Source organism: Callithrix jacchus, chromosome 10 (assembly GCF_049354715.1).
Source record: "Callithrix jacchus isolate 240 chromosome 10, calJac240_pri, whole genome shotgun sequence".
In the NCBI taxonomy this organism is placed as follows: Eukaryota; Metazoa; Chordata; class Mammalia; order Primates; family Cebidae; genus Callithrix; species Callithrix jacchus.
In genome coordinates, this window is record NC_133511.1 from 115981268 (window position 1) to 116004993 (window position 23726).

Here is a 23726-nt window from a genome sequence, read left to right on the forward strand (position 1 = left end):
CCCATTGTGGCGACTTAGATTAACTGTAGTTATAAACACCATCAGGTAGTTGATATGTGAGAAGTGGGATTAATCACCATTCCCTTCCCAAGCACACACATTTGCTCAAACCATCTAGTACATGAAACAAGACCTGAAGGTGGACTAGCACTGTGCGTCATCGTGCTGTTCCTATCTTAAGAAGCAAATTTCCAGGCATGCTTTTTTATTCTTGTAGCATCTAATTACAGAACACCAGAAAGCAATGGAGACCCAGAGGTGAGCTGAATTATTGAAAAAATAAAAGCAAAGATGGCCCAGAAAGCTATTACACATCTTCATAATAGATTCACCAAACTTAAGGGTGCTAAGAAATGCAAGCATTTAATTCAGAAGACAATTATATTTTTTCATAACTCTAGAGAAAATAGCTTTTTTTCTCTAAACCTTCTGGAAATTTTGGTAATTATGTTAGAAACAAGAAACACAGAATATAGTGTAGGCTCTCTGAAGAAAGGTTAAAGTTTAAGTCATTCATCTATTAAAATGTTTCCATACGTCTGTATACAACAAGGTTTATTGTTTCCCCAACATCTTAGCAAAAGGGAATGACAATTGCAAAGGCACATGACCAGTGAGTAAGGGTAGGAATGTGGGTAGGAAAGGGAGAGTATGAGGTTGGAAGGATTTAATCTTCGGCCACCTGACTCTTGATTTAGTGCCCTGTCCTTTAAATTACAACTTTCTCTGAAATATCATTTAAAGTATTGAAACATCCTTTGTCTACATTAGAAAGTCCAACTTTCAAACTCACAGAACAAAGAAATAAAAAACAACACCGCATGTTTAGTTGACAAATATTATAAATGAAAGTGGGATCTCTACACCAAGTTTAACAGTGAATGAAAAATTCTTACAGTTAAAAATATGGTTAGGAAAATTCAGCACATTCAGTTGTATGCTTCCATCTTCTGCTTTGAACCACATCAAAAAACTATATCAAGAAAAGCTTAACTGTCTCATGTTGCTCTTCACTAAATACAAGATTATCTTTGTAAGTAAGACTTTTCAGTGCGCTGCTTTTTACATCTTCTCCTGATAGCAGAAGTAACCACTGTTCTTGGGGAAGAAAGAACTGAAACAAACCAGACCTTAGATGTCATGATGGCATTTAGGAGTGGGAGAAAGTTTATCCCTTAATTGCTTATCTACTTCCCACTCACACTTAATATTGGGGGTAAAGTTTGCTGAGTATTTTCCAGAGAGCACTTTTCACTTCTTTGTTCCTAAGGCTGTAGATCAAGGGATTCAGCATAGGAATCACCACTGTGTAAAACACCGAGGCTATTTTGTCTGTGTTCATGGACTGGCTGGAGTTGGGCTGTAAGTACATGAAGATGATTGTGCCATAGAAGATGGACACAGCAGTGAGGTGGGAAGCACAGGTGGAGAAGGCTTTCTTCCGCCCTTCAGCAGAACGCATCCTTTGAATGGTGATGCATATGAAGAAGTAAGAAATGAGGATGACCAGGAGGGTGAAGAAGACGTTGAAGCCCACCACGAAGAAGACCATTAACTTGCTGATGTGTGTGTTGGAGCATGAGAGAGACAGGAGTGGGGGAATGTCACAGAAGAAATGATTAATCTCATTAGAACCACAGAAGGAGAGTCTGAAGGTGCCCGCTGCATGGATAGAGGCATTGAGGAAGCCAGAGACATAGGAACCAATAGCAAGGAGGGCACACACACCTGCTGTCATGGTGGTGGTGTAATGAAGGGGCCTGCATACCGCTGCGTGGCGGTCGTAGGCCATGGAGGCCAGGAGGTAGCACTCAACAGTGGCAAACCCCACAAAGAAGAAGAACTGAGCTGCACATCCATTGTAGGAGATGACCTTGTCCCCTGACTGCAATGCATCCATTGTTTTGGGGGCTACAGCTGATGAGTAACCCAAGTCTACAAAGGAGAGGTTACTGAGGAAGAAGTACATTGGAGTGTGGAGATGGGAGTCTGAGTGGATGATCACCATCATTCCCCCATTCCCAACCAGCGTGATGAGGTAGATGAACACAAATGCCAGGAGGAGGGGTATCTGAAGATCGGGGTCATCTGTTAATCCCAAGAGGATAAACTCTGTGACTTCTGTGCTATTCTCCATTGTGACAAATTTGAATTAGCCTGATGATTAAAGAAGAGGCAGCAACAAAATTCAAATGAAAGTATAAGAGGGGATTATGGGATGATAAAAAGGTAAAAAACTAGTGTATAGAGAGAATGTACTGTGTGTAACATTCATGCTAGAATCTTCTGGTATATTATAGCTTTTAACTCATATGAGATAGGTGCTATTATGCCCATCTTACAGATAAGAGAGTTAAGACTCAGGGAGCTCATTATTGAACGACATAGTCCATTTAGAGGTCAGAACCAAAGTTCGCCCCTTCATATTGCTGAATCCAAAGTCCATACATTCAGTTTGAACTCTTCAACATGTTTACATCATATAAAGTCAAATTATGGTATGGATATAACTTTGTATGTATTTAATTATTAAACATTAAAAAAATCCATCACTCATTGTCTTCCACATTTTACTTCCAATAGTATAGCCTCACTAAAGATTTTCCAAATTTCTTTCTCCTTAAAACAACACAAATCTATTCTCTCAAAGTTCTGGAGGCCGGAAGTCTCGAATCCACTTCACTGGGCCAAAATCAAGGTGTTGGCAGGACAAGGTCTGTTTGATACTAAATCCAAAGATCTTAACCACAACTTCTGATGCCTTTATAAATTATTCCCTAAACAATAGTTCAACCGAAAGGGAATATGGTATATGTAAATGTGAGTATGTATTTATATATATTTAGTATAAAACTATGAACTTAATATATACAAATGTTATTATTTATCTGTGTATATGCATATGTATTTTTTTCACCCCTCATAGGAAGTCTTTGTTGTAGACCCTAATTATAGTCAAGTCCTTCCTTCTCTGCATCTTCAAAGCACTTGAGTCTTGGCTGATTATCGCACAATGAGTTGGGCAACTACTCACTCTTCAGCTAGCTCTAAGCCCCTTGGGACAGTAAATGTCTTCATCCTTTCTGGTCCACCACCCTGCCATGGCCCCTCACATGCATATATAAATATTTGGTGAATCAAACAGAACATCAATCGGAAAGTGTGTAAATATTTCTCATGCTCGATTCCACAACAAACAGACTGTTGTCCTCTTGTCTCGCTGGGCTTGTGCTTTGGGACAAAATATTAGCTTAGACTTGTCATATGAAAACTATTCAGGAGTAAAAGTGAGTTTGCAGATGGTCAGGCCTGGAGACAGGCTTGTGTCCTAATTTAGACCACTCTTTCTCTCCTATTTCTGTTCTTCATCCTGAGGTGTTCAGGGCTTTTCCTACTCCTAGTAGCAGAGTGAATGGGAGCAGACTCAGAAGAAGTGAGAGAGAAAATGCGGGAAGAGAGGAGGGAAAGGGGGAAAAGAAAAGAGGAATTAGAAGGAGAAAAATGCTTCAGCTCTGCTAGACTTTAGCTTACCTTGGAGAGTAACAAAAAGAAGGGGATAGCATAGCTTGTCGTTTTGGATGGCCATGACACACACATGATGTGGCTAGTTTCAGAAGAACTGGCTCAGTCAGCTTGGTACATTACTACTCAGTTATGTACCAATTGACTTTTTGACCAGCAGCATTTTCCATTATATTTAGCCAGGCTTTTTGACTTTTTTTTCTTTTGACTTTTGACATGTGTGTATACTCTCTAATTCAGCAGACACAATATCCTGTAAGCTATGACGGGCAGTGTTCTGATCTTACATATTAGGAAACAGAAGGATGTGGTGTCCCTCAAGGTCACACAACTACTTAACTGTAAAATCTGTACAATTCCAGAGCCTGATTTTCCAGGCTCAGCACTATTGACATTATAAGCTGGACAGTTCTTTGGTTCAGGGTGTGGTGGGGGTGGGGGAGTGCTGTCCTGTGCATTATAAGATATTTAGCAGTTTCCCTGTCCTCTCTCTACATACTAGATTCCAGTAACACCACCACCTCTCATTTGCAACTGTCAAAAATGTCTCCAGACGTTGCCACATGTCCCCTGAAGAGTAATATTCCCCCTATTGAGAACCACTATTCTAAAGTTTATAAAAAATAGTGGTTCTAAAGTTTATAAAACTCTTTTTCATTCGCTTCTTAATTTAATTATTGCATGACCAGATAGATAGATAGATAGATAGATAGATAGATAGATAGATAGATGATAGATAGATAGACAGATAGATGGATAGATAGACAGACAGACAGGCAGGCAAGCAGATAGATAGATAGATAGATAGATAGACAGATAGATAGAGAGTTAGATAATAGATAACAGATATAGACATGAAGAAACTGAGGCTCAGCAAGGTGAAGTGACTGGTTTAAGGTCTAGAACTCTGGCCAAATATTACTGCTTATTGGTAGAGGGAACCCAGGAAGGGATAACTGCTTGCTAAGTACTGTGGTCCTTTAACTAAAGATATATTAGCCCTCATATATCTACACCAACCTTTTCCTAGACACAAGGTAGGATGAAAACCTGGAAAAACTCCAATAATAAAATGCAGCTGACTTAGGGTGGATTCTGAATTATTTTCCAAAATACCCTCTCAAATGCTTATTAGATCAATGTCCTTGGTTAATATTGACCACAGGAGTCTATTCACTTAAGCTGTAGGTTCAGTTTCTAAAAGCCATTACACATCCCCCATATCGAACTGCCTCGGACTGCCATCTTCATCTATCAGCAATTAATATTCAAGGTACTTTCTGTGTTCCCTTGATGGGCAACCCTTTCCATTATGCATTGCAGTTGCTGTTAATAAATGTGTTGAGATCCAGAGCAGCAGGGAGAAATCTGGAGTCAGGGCAGAGAGAAAGGGCTATTTACACAGTACCAACCCTGGAAGCCTGCAAGGCCTGAGTTCAAATCCTGCTGCTGCTGCTGCTGCTACTGCATCTCCTCCCACTCCAGTCCTGCAAAACCCAGGCTTTTCTGCATGGGCCTAAAATAAATTTTGGAAGGAGTCTTGAAAGAGAAAAAATATTTTTAAAATATCTAAGGTTGAATACTGAAATATGTAAGGTTAAAATATTAAGTTTAAAACTAAAATTTAATGAATTATTGTTATAAAGAGAGAAGAAGAAATCTAAGCCATTAAGATAGCTTGGAAAGAAAAATTTCCATGAAAATTGCTTCTAAAGGGGTTTGAAGCATCACCCCCAGTCGTCACAGCCCCATTTGAGGAGTTCTAAAGAAGACTCTCAATGGAATAAATTCCATAAGGGAAGAGACAAGGTCTGTATTGCTTGTCACTGTTTTGTGCATTATCATCCACCACTACATTCGAGGCAGCAATAGAGTAGACTCAACTATTTGTTAAGTGGTTGAGTGAATTCGAATATCAGCAGTTGAGTTAGAATAAGAGCTTTAATGCTCACTTTGGGACTATACGCAAGTCAATGTTCCTTTGCAGACAGAAGATAAAGTAAGATAAAATATAAGAAAACCCAGCTAGTATGTGGCCTCTAGCAGGTGCTTAACAGAAACAAATTAATCAATCCTTTTTTAAATTGTAGGCCACATGTGTGAACTTATTTCCCAGGTTTTATTAATACCATTTGGTAGCAACACCCCTTCTAGCAATGACTATGGCGATGGCTGTCTAAGTAGAGGTGACTCAGAATCACCTGTGAGAAACTTCTGTCTCTGTTCTTATGAAATGTAGCAGAGGAGGTTGGGGAAAATTGAATTAAGAGTCTTTTTATATACCTACTTCTGAGCCTCTTTCTTTTAGAGAAATCTATTATTTCTACCCACGATGTGAAGAATACTGCTTTTTAAAAAGGTCAGGGAAAACATACCTATGTCCTTGGGAATTATGAGATCTCAATTCAGAACTGCTTCAACACTGGACTTTTTGAAGTCTGAAAAAAGAAAAGAAGAGTTGTTGGTCTCTGAGGACCTTGGATTTCAAATAGTGAAAGATTCCCTGAGGCTATGTGATAAAAGTGTAAAGGCAGTTCAGCTGCCGCAGTTTGCTTGCGACCCTAAGTGAGCCATAGCAAACTATGTGAGAAGTCTGAGATCAGCTAGAAGCTGGTGCCTATGTAGATTTAGGAGCCTCTGAAGCGGGGTTACTGGGTTCCCGGGTTCCCTAAGGTCTCAATTCCAATCCAGGGCTCAGCAACATACAAACAAGCAATTATAACAACACTTTCTTGAGGGAACTGAAACATTATTATGATATGGAGGCACCTCAGAGGTCCCTTAGGGGCCACAGGGGAGTCTTGGTTCTTCTAATCACGGGCCAAGATTACTGATGAGAAAATTCTGTCAAAAAAATGCTTTCAAAGGAGCTTGAGGATCCAGCCCCCTTGCACACTCAGCCCACAGATTTCCTGTGAGTATTGGGAGCTGGCCCTTTATCTAAGACTAAATGGGGAGACATTTTCAAAATGTCAGAGTATAAATGATAAATTTTATCAGAATTTCCATTTTCCCAAACCTAGCTCTGTCTACAGAACTCAAAGTTCCAAAGAGCTCTGTGAATCAAAACACTTCCAAGAATTTTTTTTTCCCAATCAACTTGGTTTTAAATAAATTTTAACATGGAGCTTACGAGAAGCAAAGGATTTCTCTATTTCAGCCTCTACTAAATGTATATGTAAAAAAAATATATTTACATATTATACGTGTTATATATTTATATATTATAATACATAATATAGTTTCCTATATTTCAAGCCCTTTGTTCAGTATATACCTGTATGTGTTATTTCACTTAATGTTCATATAGCTCTATGAGAAATATATTATCTTTCCAATTTTACAGATGTGAAAACTTCTACACATACCTAGCAGTTAGATTTTTTTCTAATATTATTCTCTAATAAAAGAAACCAAGGCTGCTTAGAGGAATAGCTGGTTCTAGCAGTGGAGCAGGGAATATACCAGAGAAGCCCGGAGCATCTTATAGTTCCAGAAAGTGAGGAAATGCTCAAGTCTGTCTGACCCAAATTCTGTATATTTTTACACTGTGCTCTACTGCTTCTCTTGGGAATAAATGTGGAAAAGCAGAGATGCTCTCAGAATCTAGAAAATGATATTTTCTTAGGTTCTCACAGATCCATGTTCCACTACAGTCAGTTACAAAAGTAGAGCTTATTTACTCACTTTTTCTTTTCTTTTCTTTCTTTCTTTCTTTTTTTTTTTTTTTTGAGACGGAGTTTCGCTCTTGTCACCCAGGCTGGAGTGCAATGGCGCGATCTCGGCTCACCGCAACCTCCGCCTCCTGGGTTCAGGCAATTCTCCTGCCTCCGCCTACCGAGTAGCTGGGATTACAGGCATGCGCCACCATGCCCAGCTCATTTTTTGTATCTTTAGTAGAGACGGGGTTTCACCATTTTGACCCAGATGGTCTCGATCATTTGACCTCGTGATCCACCCGCCTCGGCCCCCCAAAGTGCTGGGATTACAGGCTTGAGCCACCGCGCCCAGCCACTTTTTCTTTGCTCTCATGAAAACATTTCCAAGAAAAAGCCCACTGTTAGAATACTCTTTTTTAACAAAAGAAGACATATAAAGTGGCCAAGCAGGTGGAAAGCTAGGTGATAGAAGTCCAAGGATGTTTTTGCATGCTCTTGGAATTTTGTACCATCTAATCACCTGACCGACATGTTCGCCTCTAAAAACTTAGGTTTCTTCCTCATTATTTATTTGACCAATATAACAACCAAGGAAAAAAACTAGAGAAAGAAAGAGGGGAAAATGGGGGAAGACAGATAAAGAGAGAAAGCAAAGAAAAGAAGGAGGGGAGGGAAGGGGAGAGAAGAGGAAGAAAGGGAGGAGAAGAAGATGAGGAAAGAAGAGAAACTTCACCTGTCAGTTCAACACTAACAACGGAGACAATCTAGCCTATATATCTGACTTCATAACATAGTTTAGTAGTCTCCTTTATCAGTGTTTAATATTCTAAAAAAATCAAACAGATAAAAACGAAGACCATTAACACGGTGAAGTGGGTGATTCTGGGTTTTGACAAGTAAGAGGCCTAGAATCAGCCACTTATGAACGGATGACAGATGAATCATTAATCTTTTTGAACCTAATCAGTTTTTCATGGCACTGAATATATCCTCTTTCTTTTCCCTCCAAAGACTCTTAATTCCTGGGAAATACTTCTGCTTTTCCGCTTTAATACCTCCAGCGTCTTCACTGTTTGGTCTCCTCACGAGATCAATTTGACTCTTCACCTCCAAATAGTTACACCTTGGGGTTTTAGAAAAAGTAAAACGCAGGGAGGGCCAATTCTGACTTTGGGATTACTTCAAGGCCAGGTACCCGGGTCTGTCCATCCATATTTGAGTTAATGCTGCCACCTTGAGGCCATCTCAAGCTTTTCGCCTGATGAGCCGTTCCCAGTGGTGGGGCTGGGAAAATGAGGACTCGTCCTCTTCCTCGCAGCACTGACCAGTAAGTTCATACAGGAAAATGCTTTGGAATTACAAGAAAAATCAAGAAACTACCCTCTGCCTAAAGGGTAATTTCATGACCACATAGAATGGTAGCGCCTCTTAGGACCTTGGAGATCACAGCCACCACAGCCCACAGGTGACAATTGCAGTTAGAGCCAAATGCATCAGTTCAAATCCCAACTCTCCCTCCCAGTTCCTGGAGGGCTCTTACAAGTCACTTAGTCTCTCCATTGCTCTCCTTCTCATCATGGGGCTGTTGAAAATGAAAGTTAATCAACACAAAGTACAAATAAACTCCAGAAATACTGGGGATTTAGTTTCAGAACACTCCAATAAAATGAATATCACAGTAAAGCAAGTCACCATTATTTTTTGCTTCCTGGTGCATATAAAAGTTGTGTTTACACTATATTGTGTCTAGTAGCATTATGTCCAAAATATGTTTAATTTGAAATACTTTATTGCTAAAAAATAATGATAATCACCTGAGCCTTCAGTGAGTTGTAATTATTTTTTGCTTGTTGGGGACCTTGATGGCTGCTGACTGATCAGGGTGATGCTTGCCGAAGGTTGGAGTGGTTGTGACAGTCTCACAAAATAAAACAACAGTGAAGATTGCTGCATTGATTGACTTTTTTTTTTTTGGCAGAGTCCCTCTCTGCCACCCAGGCTTGAGTGTAGTGGCGTGATCTTGACTCACGGCCATCTCCACCTCCCCGATTCAAGTGATTCTCATGCCTCAGCCCCCTGAGTAGCTGGGATTACAGGCAAGCACCGCCACGCCTGGCTAGTTTTTGTATTTTTATTAGAGACGGTGTTTCACGACGTTGGCCAGGCTGTTCTGGAATTCCTGACCTCAAGTGATCCACCCGCCTCGGCCTCCCAAAGTGCTGGGATTTCAAGCATCAGCCATCGTGCCCAGCCGATTAACTTTCTTTAATGAAAAATGTCTCTGTGGCATGAACTGTTGTTTGATAGCATTTTACCTACAGTAGAACTTCTTTCAAAATTGTAGTAAATCCTCTCAAACCTTGCCAGTCTTTCTCAGCTAACTTTATGGAACGTTTGAAATCCTTTGTTGTCATTTAACAATGTTCAGAGAATCTTCCCCCAGAGTAGATTCTATCTCAAGATACCACTTTATTTTCTCATCTGTTCAAATTTTGTCATGAGATTGTAGCAATTCAATCACATCTTCAAGCTCCACTTCTAATTCTAGTTCTCTTGCTATTTCCACCACATTTGCAGTTACTCCCTCCACTAAGGTCTTGAACCCTTCTTAAGTCATCCACTAGAGTTGGAATCAATTTCTCCCAAACTCTTGTTAATGTGAATAACATGGATTCATGAATCAGGAATGTTCTTTATGGTATCTAGAATGGTGAACCCTTCCAGATGTTTTCAATTTACTTCACCCAGATCCATCAGAGGAATCAAAATCTATTGCAGCTATAGCCTTACAAAATGTAAAATAATAAGACTTGAAAGTCAAAATTAATCCCTGAATCATGGGCTGCAGAATGGTTGTTGGATTAGCAGGCATGAAAACCACATTAATCTCTTTGTTCATCCCCATAAAAGCTCTTGGGTGACCATGTACGTTGTCAGTGAGCAGCAATATTTTGAAAAATATATGTATTTTTCTAAGTAGTAGGTCTCAATAGTGAGCTTAAAATATTCAATAAACCATGTTATAATCTAGTCTTTGTTATTCCGTTTATAGAGCACACACAGAGTAGATTTAGCATAATTCTTAAGGGCTTTAGGATTTGCAAAATGATAAATAGAATTGGCTTCAATTTACACTCATCAGCTTTATTAGCCCCTAACAATAGAGTCAGCCTGTCCGTGGAAGCTTTGAAGCCAGGCGTTGATGTCTCCTTTTGAGCTATGAAAGTCCTAGATAGCATTTCTTTCAATATAATCATGTTTTGTCTGCATTAAAAATTTATTGTTAGGCCAGGCCTGGTGGCTCATGCCTGTAATTCCAGCATTTTCTGAGGCAGAGGTGGGTGGATCACCTGAGGTTAGGAGTTCAAGACCAGCCTGGGCAACATGGTGAAATCCCGTCCCTACGAAAAAAAAAAAAAATACAAAAATTAGCTGGGTGTGGTGGTGCACTTCCACAATCCCAGCTACTCAGGAAACTGAGGCACAAGAATTGCTTGAACCTAGGAGGTGGAGGCTCCAGTGAGCTGAGATCTCACCATAGCACTCCAGCCTGGGTGACAGAGAAAGGCCTTGTCTCAAATAAATGTAGATAGATAGATAGACAGATACAGTAGATACAGTTTAGTGCAGTAACTTCCATCAGTTATCTTAGGTAAATCTTTGAAATAACTTGGTGTAGCTTCTACCTTAGCAAATGCTGCTTCGCTTTGCTCTTTTATGTTCTGGGGATGGCTTCTTTTCTTAGACTTCATGAGCCAGCCTCTGATAGCTCCCGATTTTTCTTCTGCAGCTTCCTCACGTTTCTCAGCCTTCACATAACTGAAGGAAGTTCGAGGCTTCTCTATGAGGCTTTGGTTAAGGAAAAGCCAGACCACTAATATTTTTTCCATATCAGCAATAAGGATATTTCACTTTATTATCTTTCAGGTATTCTCTGCAGTAGGACTTTTAATTTCCTTCAACAACCTTTTCTTTGCTTTCACAACTGGGACACTGTGTGACGCAAGAAGTCTAGCATCTGCCCTGTCTCAGCTTTTGACATGCCTTCCTCGCTGAGTTTAATCATTTCTAACTTTTGATTTAAAGTCAGAGATATGCAACTCTTTCTTTCTGTTGAACATTTAGACTTCATGGTGTGGTTATTAATTGGCCTAATTTCAATGCTTTCTGACTTGCAGACTTATTTCTATCCATCGATTTCTCAGAATTTTCTGAGTGTCTGCATACTCCGCAGCCCCATGCAGGTAAATGCACTCTCTGTGGGTGTGTTTTCCTTCATCTCCTTTACCAAATCAAGGCCATCTAATATTAATTTCACTACAATCTCTCCATCCAAATCCATCCTGTCCTCCTCTGCCTTTCTACCTCAGAGCTTCCCCCTCTTCTGTAGCAGGCTGCCCCTTCATCTATGCCAATGATCCATCTCTACTCACTTTGGAGAGACCATACTATGGCAATTACTCCCTGTTCCTCCATCCTTTCTTACTCACTCCTACCCCATTTGTCCACAGACATTCTAAAGTTATCCATCCCTTCCCCAAAAATGATCAAAAATCTTTCTCCCATCCTAATATACTCTTGTGCTATAGCAGTATCCTTCCTTCTACCATCAAAATGATCAAAAGTGATCCACAGCATCTTCCATTCTCTCCTAATCCACTGTATTATAGCTTCAGCTGTTTCTACTCCATTCTGTTGAAATAATATTCTTTTTTCTTTTGTATATTTATATTATTTTAATTGACAAATCATAATTGTATTGTTTATGGAGTATGATATAATGTTTTGACATGTACATACAATGTGGAGTAATTAAATCAAGCTAATATAATCATCAGGTCTTTATATTTTTTGTGGTGATACATTTGAAATTTACTGTGTAAGTTATTGACATATTATGATTGACTATAGCCACCCTGATATGCCATAAAGCTCAACACTTATTTCTCTGGTCTACGTGAAACAATATTCTTGAAGGTTTCTCCAAGACCAGCTTCACAGATGTGCAAAACCGTGCAGTCACATAAGGCCCAGCACCCAGAAACGTCCCACCCTTGGAGACAAATGTCTCGTGATTTTCATCTTCTAATTATTCAAAATGTTATCTTTGAATCTGCATTTTGTAGGTAAAGTCCAGTGGGACAATGGGGCATACACAGAAAACTTGGAACCTCAGCTCATGAGTGGTCACAGCTTCTGCCACCTCTCGTTCTCCCCTTGATCCACTGCAGTCAACACCGCTGATGACTGTTGCCTACAAATGATGTCCCACTTCCCAAGCCTGACATTCAAAGCACTCTAACCCTTAATAGTCTTTCCAGTTTTCATTTCTCCTGAGAGCCACCAAGCATCCTACTTTCTATCCACATAGACCCCAAAGTGCCCACACCGCAGTGTTTGGCACACCGTGGATGCTTAATGAACAGGCTCCTACCTTCACTCACCACACCATGCATGCTGTCCCCCTTTGGCTGACTTCATGCTGTTCCCTTAGTTTGAAATGCCCTAGTTTTTATTGCCTTTTTAAATCACTTTTACTTGTAGGCTCAAATTAATGCCATCTCCAAAGTGAAGTTTTTCTCTGAAGTTTTAAACAATATGTGTGTCCTATTTATAACATTTTTTTCAAATTGCCCTGTGTTACTTACTCCTGTACATTATGTCTTTTTCTGTTTCTTTTAGCAGAACACAATACTTTAGCTCCTCCCACTCCTGTATTCCTACCTATTACACAATATTGTCCAGAACCATCCAGTATGAACAAACTTAAGTTAGAGACTGAATGTGGGATCCTTCCTCAGCTGTAAATTTTCTGAAGGTAGACTATGCCTTACTCATCTTAGCTTTCTTCTGGAACCTAGAGAGTGCCTTTGGACAGTAAGGACCTACTGAATAATGCAAATCCCGTATGATTCTCTATTTAATAAATTTGAGAAGGCTCAGATATATCAACTGAGGAGTCTACCTCTGGGAAATGTATTTGTCCTTATCTCACCAAACTAGCTTTTAGATCACTAGATGTGGTAGTTTAAAGTAGCACTGTATGCGTCTCATTATGAACAAACACGGAAAAGAATTGATTTGTAAATTGATAACTGTATGCTTCTCATTATGAACAAACACAGAAAAGAATTGATTTGTAAATTGACAAACCCTGGGGCTGTTTGCTAGTGAAAACAGTTTAAACTGGTATATCTTGAAATACATCTTGCTCCCACTTTTGAAAAGGAAACCGCATCCGTCTGCTATGTTACAAAACACTCGCATACGTAAACACATAGAAGATGGAACACTCTTTTTCCTAAGGATAACTCTCATCTGGGCCCCTGCCTCCATATCATCTGTGTCCTTTAGAATCTGGTTTAGCTATGTCACCTTACACCTCTTAAATCACCAATATCTCCATCTCTGCAATCTCTGTCCAGTTACATCCAAAAATCACTTCTCAACTCTGATCTCCTTGGAGCTAGACTTTTAACTCAACTTTCTTTTCCCTGAGTGAATGAATAAATGCCCCAAAACCAAGAGACATTCATGAAGGAACAGAGCTAGTAAGTGGTGGAGCCAGGATGGAAACTCAAACCTGAAGTCAAGACCCACAACCTAAAGTCCTCCCCACCTTTTAACTGCAACTCAGTTGCATCAATCTCAAACGATCCACATACTAAAAGACCACAATTTTCCCATCAGTGAGTTTGGGATTGGCTAACAGAGTACCATCCATCACTTAGATGTTGATCAGAAGGCATATGGAATTGTGTCTTTGCCAAGCTGAATTATTTTAAGTAATAGTGATAACAAAGGTTTTCCTAGAAATTTCCCTTGGATTATAGTTAGACCTATGGCAGGCAGTGGAAAATCTTGGCCCTGGAAGGCTCCTGAGCTCTTTTCTCATCGCTATGCTTCCTTGACCTGGGTGAGCTATTTTCTATCTATGGGAAGTCGCTAACTAGATAGATTTCCTGTGCCATGGAAATCGTTCACTCTTGAGTATTACTTTGTCAATATGTTGCTGCAAAGGAAGATTATGAGCTCAAACTCAAGCTCTTCTCCTAATCTCCCAGAATTTTCAATTCCATCAGCTTTCATCCTGAGCCTTAAAAAAGATTTCTAAAATCATACAAAAACAACCAAAAGCCTGCTATGGTTTCACGGTCTCCATGGAAATGCTAGGAATGGATGCTGTGTTGTCTTCTTCACATATCTCTTGGACTATTTTGTTAATGCCTTTTATGTATGGTACTTGGCAGTTTACAAAGCCATTTCTCTCTTATTATCTCAGTTAATCCCCACAGCAAACCCACATGGGAAGTATTATTGCCCATGTTTAACGTATTATGAAAACTAAATTTGGAGAAGATAAGTGGCTTAACCAAGGTTTACAAGTGGTAAATTCACTCACAGTTTGCAAGTGGCAAATTCAACATTTAAATTTTGGTTTGTCTGATGCCATGGCTGCTATTCTTGCCAATATAACCAAAACAGTGTAGCCTAGAGCAAATCACTTTGATGCCCTAGTGCCCTTGCTTGTTCCTTGAAAATTTGCCTCATGGGCACTTTACACTGTTGATATACAGCCTAAAAGAAAGCATCCCAGACGAGGAATTAACAAACTTTTGTTCTGTTTCTGAATCAAGTCACCTTGACCTATTCATGTAATCAACTGTTTCTTCCAGAGCTAAATAGGAATCCTCACCCACTTTCTCCCTTCTGTTATCCCCTCTACTAAAACTACCTTAGATAAAAATACATTAAGCTTCATAGAGCCGGGAACATTATAAAACTTTGCAAATGCATGGCTTACTACAAATTCAGTCTTGTGATTGCCGTTGATACGAAGATCTTTGCTGTGATTTTTTTCCTTTTAACCTTACCCCTCCATAACTTTCCCTAACAAATGGCATCAGTTCCCACCCCTATCTGTTGGCACTTACTGCTAGGTGCACACTGCTGCTTCCTACTCAAAGTGCCTGTGACTTAGAAGAAGGGCTTTCTTTGGCCTCACAGCACATGCAGCTTGAGTACAAGGAAGACAGAGTGAGGTGGAAGGGTTGGTGGACCACCCCTTGTACTCTACCATGAATCCCAGAGGTGCTCTAAGTATTGAGTTCCAACTTCCCAAAGCAGTAACCTGTTCATTAATGCTCACTGAGTTGGCCTCCTTGCCTTTCCTGTCTCATTTTTGGCTTTCCAGCTTGTACATCTAGAAATCGCCTCCTAAAGAGAGTACTGCACACAAGTCCTAGCCTCAGCATCCACTTTCAGAAAAACCCAAAACTATAAGACAATCCAGGATAAGCAGCAGCTTCACCACGTAGTTTGTGCAAGGGAACTGAGTGACAAGTCCACCACTTTGTCTGTCTTTTCCTCACAGAGAGTGTGTTATAAGGCCCATGTTGCCTTCTTTACCGAAAGCTCTGAAAATTTCACCTAGCCCAGTCCACAAATTCTCTCGTATATCCTGTAAGTTTCTTTCATTCTACTTTTCCTTCCTTTCAAAATTTTCAGATTATCTTGGGAAAATCTTCCTCTCGGTTCTTCATTTTATTTTTGAGCCTCCAATATTTTCTAACTTGTGTCTGAAAATGCAAGAGCACCTAGAGACGGAAAGTCATATTTTCTAAGTGTCATTGAACATAATGAAAATAACCACTTCCGACCTCCAAAGCATTGAAAAATGTCCCTAAGGTCCCCTTTCAGAATCACTATAAATGTCTTATTTTTCTTCCTCAACTTTATATAAACCCAATTTTCTTTAAGTAGCACTTTTCAAGATGTTACAGACTGAGTACATGTGTCCTTCCAAAATATGTTGAAGGCCTAACCCCCAATGTGGCTGATTTTAAAGGAAGTAATTAAAATTAAATGAAATCATAATGGTTGGACCCTGATCTGATAAGATTGGTGTCCTTACAAGAAGAGACACCAGATCTCTGGTGGTCTCTCTCTCTCCCCTTCTTTCTTTCTCCTCTCCTTTCACCCTGTGAGGTCTTAGCAAGAAGGCAGCTATCTGCAAGCCAAAAAAAGAGCCCTCACCAGAAACCAACCCTGCAGACTTTGATCTGAGACTTCTCATCTCCAGATCCATGAAAAAATAAATTTCCGTGGTTCAAGACACCCAGTTTATGGTATTCTGTTATGGGAGCTGAGCAGACTAAGACACAGGATAAATCTAAATTTATTTCTCTTATAATTGCCAAATTTTTCTTTTTTTTTTTTTGCAAATGAGATATCCAGATGTTTTGAAACTGTTTTTCACTATAAAGAGTATTGCAGTAATATCAAATATGTAATAGTTCTCTCTGGATGATAATTAAACAAAGCAGCATGAATACCATGATTTCCAAAAGAGTTTTAAATCCTAGAGGATGATAACACCCTCCCAACCTTTTTCTTCCCCTTTGTCATAGTGACAGATACTGCAAAATTGGACAGGACCAAGAAGTTTGTACTCTAAATATGCGAGCTAGCCACAGATGACTTAACCTTAAACTATAGAGTTTCACTCTGCACTAGTGTAAAAAGCATCAAGAAGTGATCCAACACTATTTTTGTGGATTAGTTTTTCATGACGATATACAATATATGTTCTGTACCAACATCGAGTTTATTTTTCAATGTAAACAAAAAAGATAATGTATTTGCTCACATAATTTCCTAGTCTATGGTTAAGATGCTGATACGTTAGAACTGAGTGGCTCAAAAAAAGAAAACACAGCCTCTCCGTTACTCGGTTGTACTTTCCTCTGTGCTGCCCTCTTTCTCAAACAGCCTCCTCCTAAGTGATGACAAAAATATTTCTCAGCAGCAATGGGTTTTTATTATCCTCACAACTAGAATCCCAATGAATGGGAATATTCTTCTGAATATATCTAGCATAGGTGCTGAGGAGCAATACAATTGGCTTTTCTGGGGTCACATGTCTACCCTGATCCAATCACCTTTCTTCAAAACAAGAAAGTACTTTCATTGGTCAGACCTGGGACTGTGCCCATTTCAGAGGCTGAGGTTAAAGTTAGCCTCACCTAAAAACATGGACCAAGAATGGGAGATGCAGTTCTTTGTTAAGAAACTGGACTATAGGGGGAAAAAAAGCTGAGAAATTCACTGCCTTTTCATTTCACGTCCCATCCCCAATTATATACACTAATATTATTCAACACAGCATATCGAAGTCCAAAAACATTAATATCCAAAATCAAATTTTCTAAGTTAAAACTTAGAGAAAGTAAACTTCCTTTGATTTCTTGGTCTGTTCATTTTCAGCTATAGGAGTTTTTCCAGTGTTACCTGTGATCTGAGATATCTCTCACTAGAAATGAGTAACTTATCCCAGGAAAAATGTTATTCCCATAATACAGTATTTATTGTGATTTAATGATATCCAAAATAGGAAGGGAAGAAGGATGGCTCTCAACAGGATGCCAGGAAGTCTATGCAATTGTCCAGAATCCACGGTCTATGAACCTAAACACAATTAGGAGACATCCCCCCATGGAAAATTAATTTAGGCACTATACGTTGACTATTCTGGGGTAGGAGAACATCCTACATAAACTGTCTCCTTTCCTACAGAATATATTTCCTACAGAACAAAGCAAGAAGGCAGCTATCTGCAAGCCAAAAAAAGAGCCCTCACCAGAAAACTGCCTTCTGGCAAGGTTATAAATTTGCAACAAGTACAACCCAAGCACCAGCTTTTACCTGCGATTTCTTTCATTTTTTTTCTGGTGGATCCCAGTGGGTTTCCATTTCCCCATTGAGCTCTGTGTTCCCAGCACTTATGTACTGCACGGTTGGTAAGTTGTATTTAGTAACACAACCTCCACAATATTTGGGGGACAGGCACTCGCTTTTTCAGTTCATATTTCAGTGGCTGCTGCCACTGCCTTATTGAGGACTTGCTTATGCCTAAGACACTCGCCTCTAAAGGAAGTTACTACTCTTTCTTACCTTTATCCCGGCTGGAAGATCTCCTTTTTCAGATTCCAAACTGAAGCTGCTTTAGATGCTTCTCAGTGGTGCGACCCTAGGGGCCGCAGAAGAGCAGTGTCTCTGCCGCATGTTCCTCAGGACACCAACATCCCTGGCCCACCTCTGCTTTTGGGTTCTGTAAAGTTCTTGGACATGATCCCTCAGGACCTTGACAGTGCCAACTTGCTTACCTTCTCCATTACCTTGAAACTCGGAAACGCCAATATTTTCACTTTTGAACATACAAATTCAAGATTCATTGCCCCTTTCCCCCTTCTTACCAGTATCCAGCTTTAAAGTATTCACATCTCCTCCACAAAGTCCTTGTGCTTTCGGGAAACTTCTTCCCGCTTCTAAGTTTGGAAATAATTCAGTATGGTTCAAGTCAAGCTGCAGAATTCATTCCCCCAGCAAAAGTTACTAATATGTGACCTAGGCTAGACCAATGAGGATGAATCCCAGAACTTTTGCTTGGAAATGCTTAATGAAAGCACTCTTGCGCCCCCTACTGGTTATGGAAACAGAAGCACGCGGCTGACAACCATCCGGCAACCCCCAAGAGGAGCGCATGATAGAGCTTGGGTGGAAAAATAATTGCTGTCTTTATCAAAGTATCACTTCGGAAGATACTAGATTTACTTCAAAGAAAAACTGACCAAACTAATTGAGAGACTCATCTTTGAGAACAGGGCGCCAACTGTAGAGCATATTCCTTTTAATACGTCTATATTCACTGGTGGCAAAGCCCTGTTCTGTGAGGGTGGGTTTTATTTTTGAAACACCCTAGAAGTTACTCAAAACCAAAATAGGTAAGTGATCAATTTTAGTAATGGTATTTCCATGGTTTTTAAAAAGCAGAACTTTTTACTTGTGAGTAGTTTACTTATTGCTAAAACTTTGATCCTGAAGTCGGTATCTCTTTTTGAGCAAATAAAACCACTTCCATTCAATGTAGGAAGAAAATGTTTTCACTTCTTAATTGCATCTTAATGAACTCTGAAGTTTCTTTGACATTTAAAAATAGTTAAATTCTATTGAAATCTCAAAATAGCTAATCTTTATAAAGAAGTTTTAGCACCTGAGCATTTCTAAGGGCTAAAACTCCAAATTTACTTTCTCAAATTGCCAAGGCAACCAAGAACATCGCCATATTAACACCTGCATGTGACATCGTTGAATAAAGACTTTGCAAAGAGGATGTTTAAAAGTTGAAAGTGTGTTCTGTATAGTCTGGCGCTCTCAGACAGCCAAACAGGGTAGAGGCCAGATGGTTCCATATCTGTGTGGCCTCCCACATATCCTACATGCACTTGGAGTTCCTATTTTATAGAATTAACTGTTGCCAATTTTTTTTTAACTCTCAAAACCCCTTTATTATCCATTCCAGCAAAGGACATAGATATAATAAAGTTTGGCAAGAAGCATTCAATCCATTTCAGCTCTCCCAAGTAGTACTAGTCCTCTATCAATCTAAAGACATCAAATTGTGTCCCATTTTTAAAAATACCTCCTGTGAAGAAGTTTTTGCCAGTAACTTATTTCAGAATCAAGGATTCTAAGCGTCTGGTTTTTGTTACATCAAATAATCACACAATTATTTTTAGGACCATGGTGAGAAAGATATAGTACTGATCTTCTCAGTATCTCTTTTGCAGAAGGATAGGTCCTTGTGAAGCTTACTTTTATAAAAAGTAAACTGCAGGACAGTAAACTCATAGGACATAAGAAATTCAGATTCTCTGATAACCTGGCAAGCTTTTCTACACATTTATTTATAACATTTTGAGATGAACAAATGCTTAAGAGGAATTTTTCTTTGAGGCTTGGCTTTCCTAATTGTAGATAATGATCATTTGAGCTTTATAGCATCTTTCTTAAGAGATGCTCTGAGAACAGCCATCTCATTTGTCTTCAGGAAGCAAATGTGAAACCGTGTTTCATTTTTACTTTAGAAATGAATCTGTAAGGTATCTAATGGAGAGCCAGAGTTTCTCCTGTAAACAGCATAATGAAAAAAATTTTAAGAAGCTTTGCCATTTTAAAAAATGATTCCATCATCTAAGTCCAGAAAATGAAATGGTTATGAAACCAAACTAAAGAAAAAAGTTAATGAACAGGAGTCCCTCCTTTTCATTTCTTATGATTAAAATTTCTAAAGTGCTCATTGGATGGAAGGAAACAAGATGTATGATATAATTTTAATTGCAATAGTGCCTATTATATAACATAGGAAACAGAAAGTTTATCTCCCAAATATGACAATGAGTTATTAAAACCACAAGCCATTTTATTTATCAATGACGTCAGTACTCATTTCAAAGTTGTCCAGTTGAAATCTACTTCCTCTTGAAAAACAAAAATACACTGAAGGAAGATGCAAAGAGCTAGGATTGGTATCATGATTCCACAGCAGTGATTCATGGGGAAATGAAAGACAGTGAGCCACCGGGAAATGGGAAAACTTGAAAAGTAACAAATCTGAGGACCAAATTAGAGAAGAGCTCAGTAGGGCCATCAGTAGAGGTGAAAATGGAAAAACCTAAGAAAACCAGTGTTGGAATGAATTATGCAAGTGGAAAAGACATCTGTAGAGGGACTAAATAGAAGGACCTAGATCTAACTCCAAGTACCGATTGGAGAAAGAAAAGAAAAGAAAGAGAGAAAAAGAATTTATAGCCTAAAAAATAAGATTAGCAGCCTAGTCATGTAAAGTCTAGAAGTTCTCTTATTCATCACCTTTTCTTTTTCTGTAAGACTATTAAGCAGAAGGTCAGTAACAGCAAATTTACCCTTTCATCCCCTCTTGGTTTAAATTTTATAAGGAATCTGAAGAGGCTGTCAATCAGTTAGCATTACAGTGGGAAGAGCTTATTGAAGCAGGGTTGACAATAGGTCTTGTCATTCTGCTCCCTGAAAATGCCCTTTGACAACTGTGTCAGGCAGAAAGCACACACAAAGTGCTCAGGATGGAACTTGTGCCCCATGGCACTGATGCAACGGCCAGTGATGGGCTGCCCACATCCATGGCAGAGAGTTCCCCGGCGGTGATGGTAATGGAGTGCACAGAATGGACGTCCATCCAGTTCAAAGAAAGAGCCAGTAGAGAAACTGCTGAAGCAGTCCTAGGGGTGGAGGGAAGAGAGAGAAAAAGAATGCAGATGTCAAGAGGTAAAATGTCAGAAAAGTAAAATCTTCGGCCTTGAAATTCCTGCCAATTACCTGCGAGCTACAGGAATTTCACTCAGCTTCTTGACAAATGGAAGCTAGATTGCCTGCTTGCCAAACAGACAAGCAAATGCTCACAATGGATTTGTATCTCATTTCTTCTTTAGGATGCCCACATCCATTCCTCATTCAGGACTGTGGACCCTTTTACTAAATGCAGCTCTTCCTCTCAGAAAGGAGAGCCCTTGATTTTTCCTAAGTCCAAAAGAAAAGTGATTATACAGACCCCACAAACAAAGCACTCTGGGTGCCAGACGGTGTCCATGGCTGAAAGGTAGTTTTCCAACACCGGGCGATTGCAGCCACCACACTTGGGTGAAAACAGGGCTAAGAAATCCTTTCGGCAATATGGCTTCTTGTCCTTCTCATGAAAGCCTAGAGAGATAAAAATCAGGAATTCACTGTCACGGGTTGATCCCTGAAAGCTACACTGGAGACTAAGGGAAGGCCCTTGATCTAACCCCTTTCAACCTCAGTGTTCTTATATTCAAAATAGGATGATTACTGATACCTAATTCAAAGGGTAGTTGTAAGAAACAAATGAGATAAAGCAGGTGAAGTGTTTTGGCTTTGTGTCTGGTTCATAGTAAGCATTTAATAACTGTTAGGGCTGTTCCTCCTCAGTGCCTTCGTACTAAGTATTCCCTTGGCTTGGACAGTTCTGTTCCAGAGCTTGATATAGTTGGCCTCTTCATGTGATGCAGGATTCACTGAAATATCATCATATCAGAGAGGCATCTCTTCAGTCCCTCCTTGTCACATCATCTTTTTTCTGTCTTTATAGCATTTGCCATTATCTGAAATTATCTTTGTGGTCTGTCTCCCCTTCCTGGAAAATTAGCTCTGAGAGAAACTACATATTGTTGATCTTGTCACCATTACACCTCCAATATCTAAGACAGCATCTGGGAAAAAAAAGTGTCAAATATTTTAAAAGAATATACTACTAAATAATAATTTCCAAATGGATGCAAGATCTAAACACAGTGACTCATACCATATATATGAATTAAAAGTAGATGCATTCCTCTTTATTTTTTTGTGTGTGGGCATATTATTTTTATTGTTTACCAGCAGTGATGAAAATCTCAGTTCCTCCCCAGTCTTTGCATCATTTGGTATCTCGAGATACTTCCTTTTTAATCAGCCAAATGGATTTATCTATCTGTACAATGTTATCTGATGGTATTTTTGATTTGTATTTACCTAAAGGCTAATGACACTTAGGGGTTTTTTTTAATGTGTGCATTTCATTTCATATCTCATCATTAATGATGTATTCCTCTTTAATCTGGAAATAGGAAAACCGTCATAAATAAGGCTCAAATTCCAAAAGCAAGTTAAATATTAATAAATTTAGCTACATAAAAAATATATCTGAATGACTTACACATGTCAAAAAAGCACCATAAGCAAAGACAAAAGACAATCTGAAGAAAATATTTACTGATCATATTCCAGAAAAATATAGCTAATATGAAGAGCTCCTAAGTATATGTATGGTTTCAATTATTGTTATATAAAATTAAAAAGTGAAAACATTAAAATAGGAAAACTGAATAAAGTTGAATAAAATTAAATAAAGTTGAAGCAAATTAACCATATATCAAACTCATGACATGAGCAATAAAAGAAATAATTCATTCAAGTTACTTTACTAGTGTTTAGCGTGTACAGTCCTATTCTAAAGACAAAAAGAACTACAAAGAAATCTTAAACTATTTTCATATATACTGGAAATTTGCTGAGAGTAGACTCTGAGGCTCTTACCACATACAGATGAAAATGATTACTATGATAGAAGACGGATATGTTAATTCGCCTAACTGCAGTAAATACTTCATTGTATATATCAAAATAGCATGTTGTGTACCTTTAAGATATACAATAAAATAATACAATATAATACTATGTATATGTATATATACACACAATAAAAATAATTGAGTCATTTACAATACTTAGGTATTTTTCTTGAAATTATTATAGGTAGATTGTATAATAAAACAAATAATTATATTAATGCTTTTGGAAAGCATGATTTCCAGCATTAAAAAAGATGCAAGTAATCAAATCAAATAAAAAACTGTATTCTTACAGTATATCAAATAGATCAGTATGGACTCATGACTTATTTTTCTTTTAAAAAAAAAAAAAACAGATTCTGTCCAGGTGCAGTGGCTCCTGCCTGTAATCCCACCACTTTGGGAGACTAAGGCGGGAGGATCGGTTGAGGCCTGGAGTTTGAGACCAGCCCTGGGCAACATAGTGAGACCCATTCTCTACAACAACATTTTTTTAATTAGCCAGGCCTGGTGGTACACATCTGTAGTCCCAGCAACTCGG

At 39.0% G+C, this 23726-nt stretch overlaps 2 protein-coding genes across 5 annotated transcripts in view; both read right to left on the reverse strand.

Moving 5' to 3' along the window:
* Window positions 1–320: 320 nt before the first annotated feature.
* On the reverse strand, window positions 321–20782 carry OR5B21 (olfactory receptor, family 5, subfamily B, member 21). Its single transcript, XM_009008162.6, has one exon. The coding sequence runs from the start codon at window positions 2135–2137 to the stop codon at window positions 1205–1207; it is 933 nt and encodes a 310-aa protein (XP_009006410.3). The 5' UTR covers window positions 2138–20782; the 3' UTR covers window positions 321–1204.
* Window positions 20425–23726, reverse strand: part of LPXN (leupaxin) — a 44002-nt gene continuing 40700 nt past the window's right edge. For 3 of the 4 annotated variants that reach the window (XM_035262777.3, XM_009008166.5, XM_002755307.7), the window contains 2 exons: window positions 21607–21755; window positions 20425–21277 (listed from right to left, as the gene is read on the reverse strand). In XM_035262777.3, coding sequence (XP_035118668.1) covers window positions 21008–21277; window positions 21607–21755 — 419 coding nt within the window. In that variant the 3' untranslated portion in view covers window positions 20425–21007. The other variant, XM_035262778.3, reaches the window with a different exon arrangement.

Excerpts from the sequence above, each read along its gene's own strand:
- OR5B21 (XM_009008162.6), bottom strand. The coding sequence starts at position 2,137 with ATGGAGAATAGCACAGAAGTCACAGAGTTTATCCTCTTGGGATTAACA.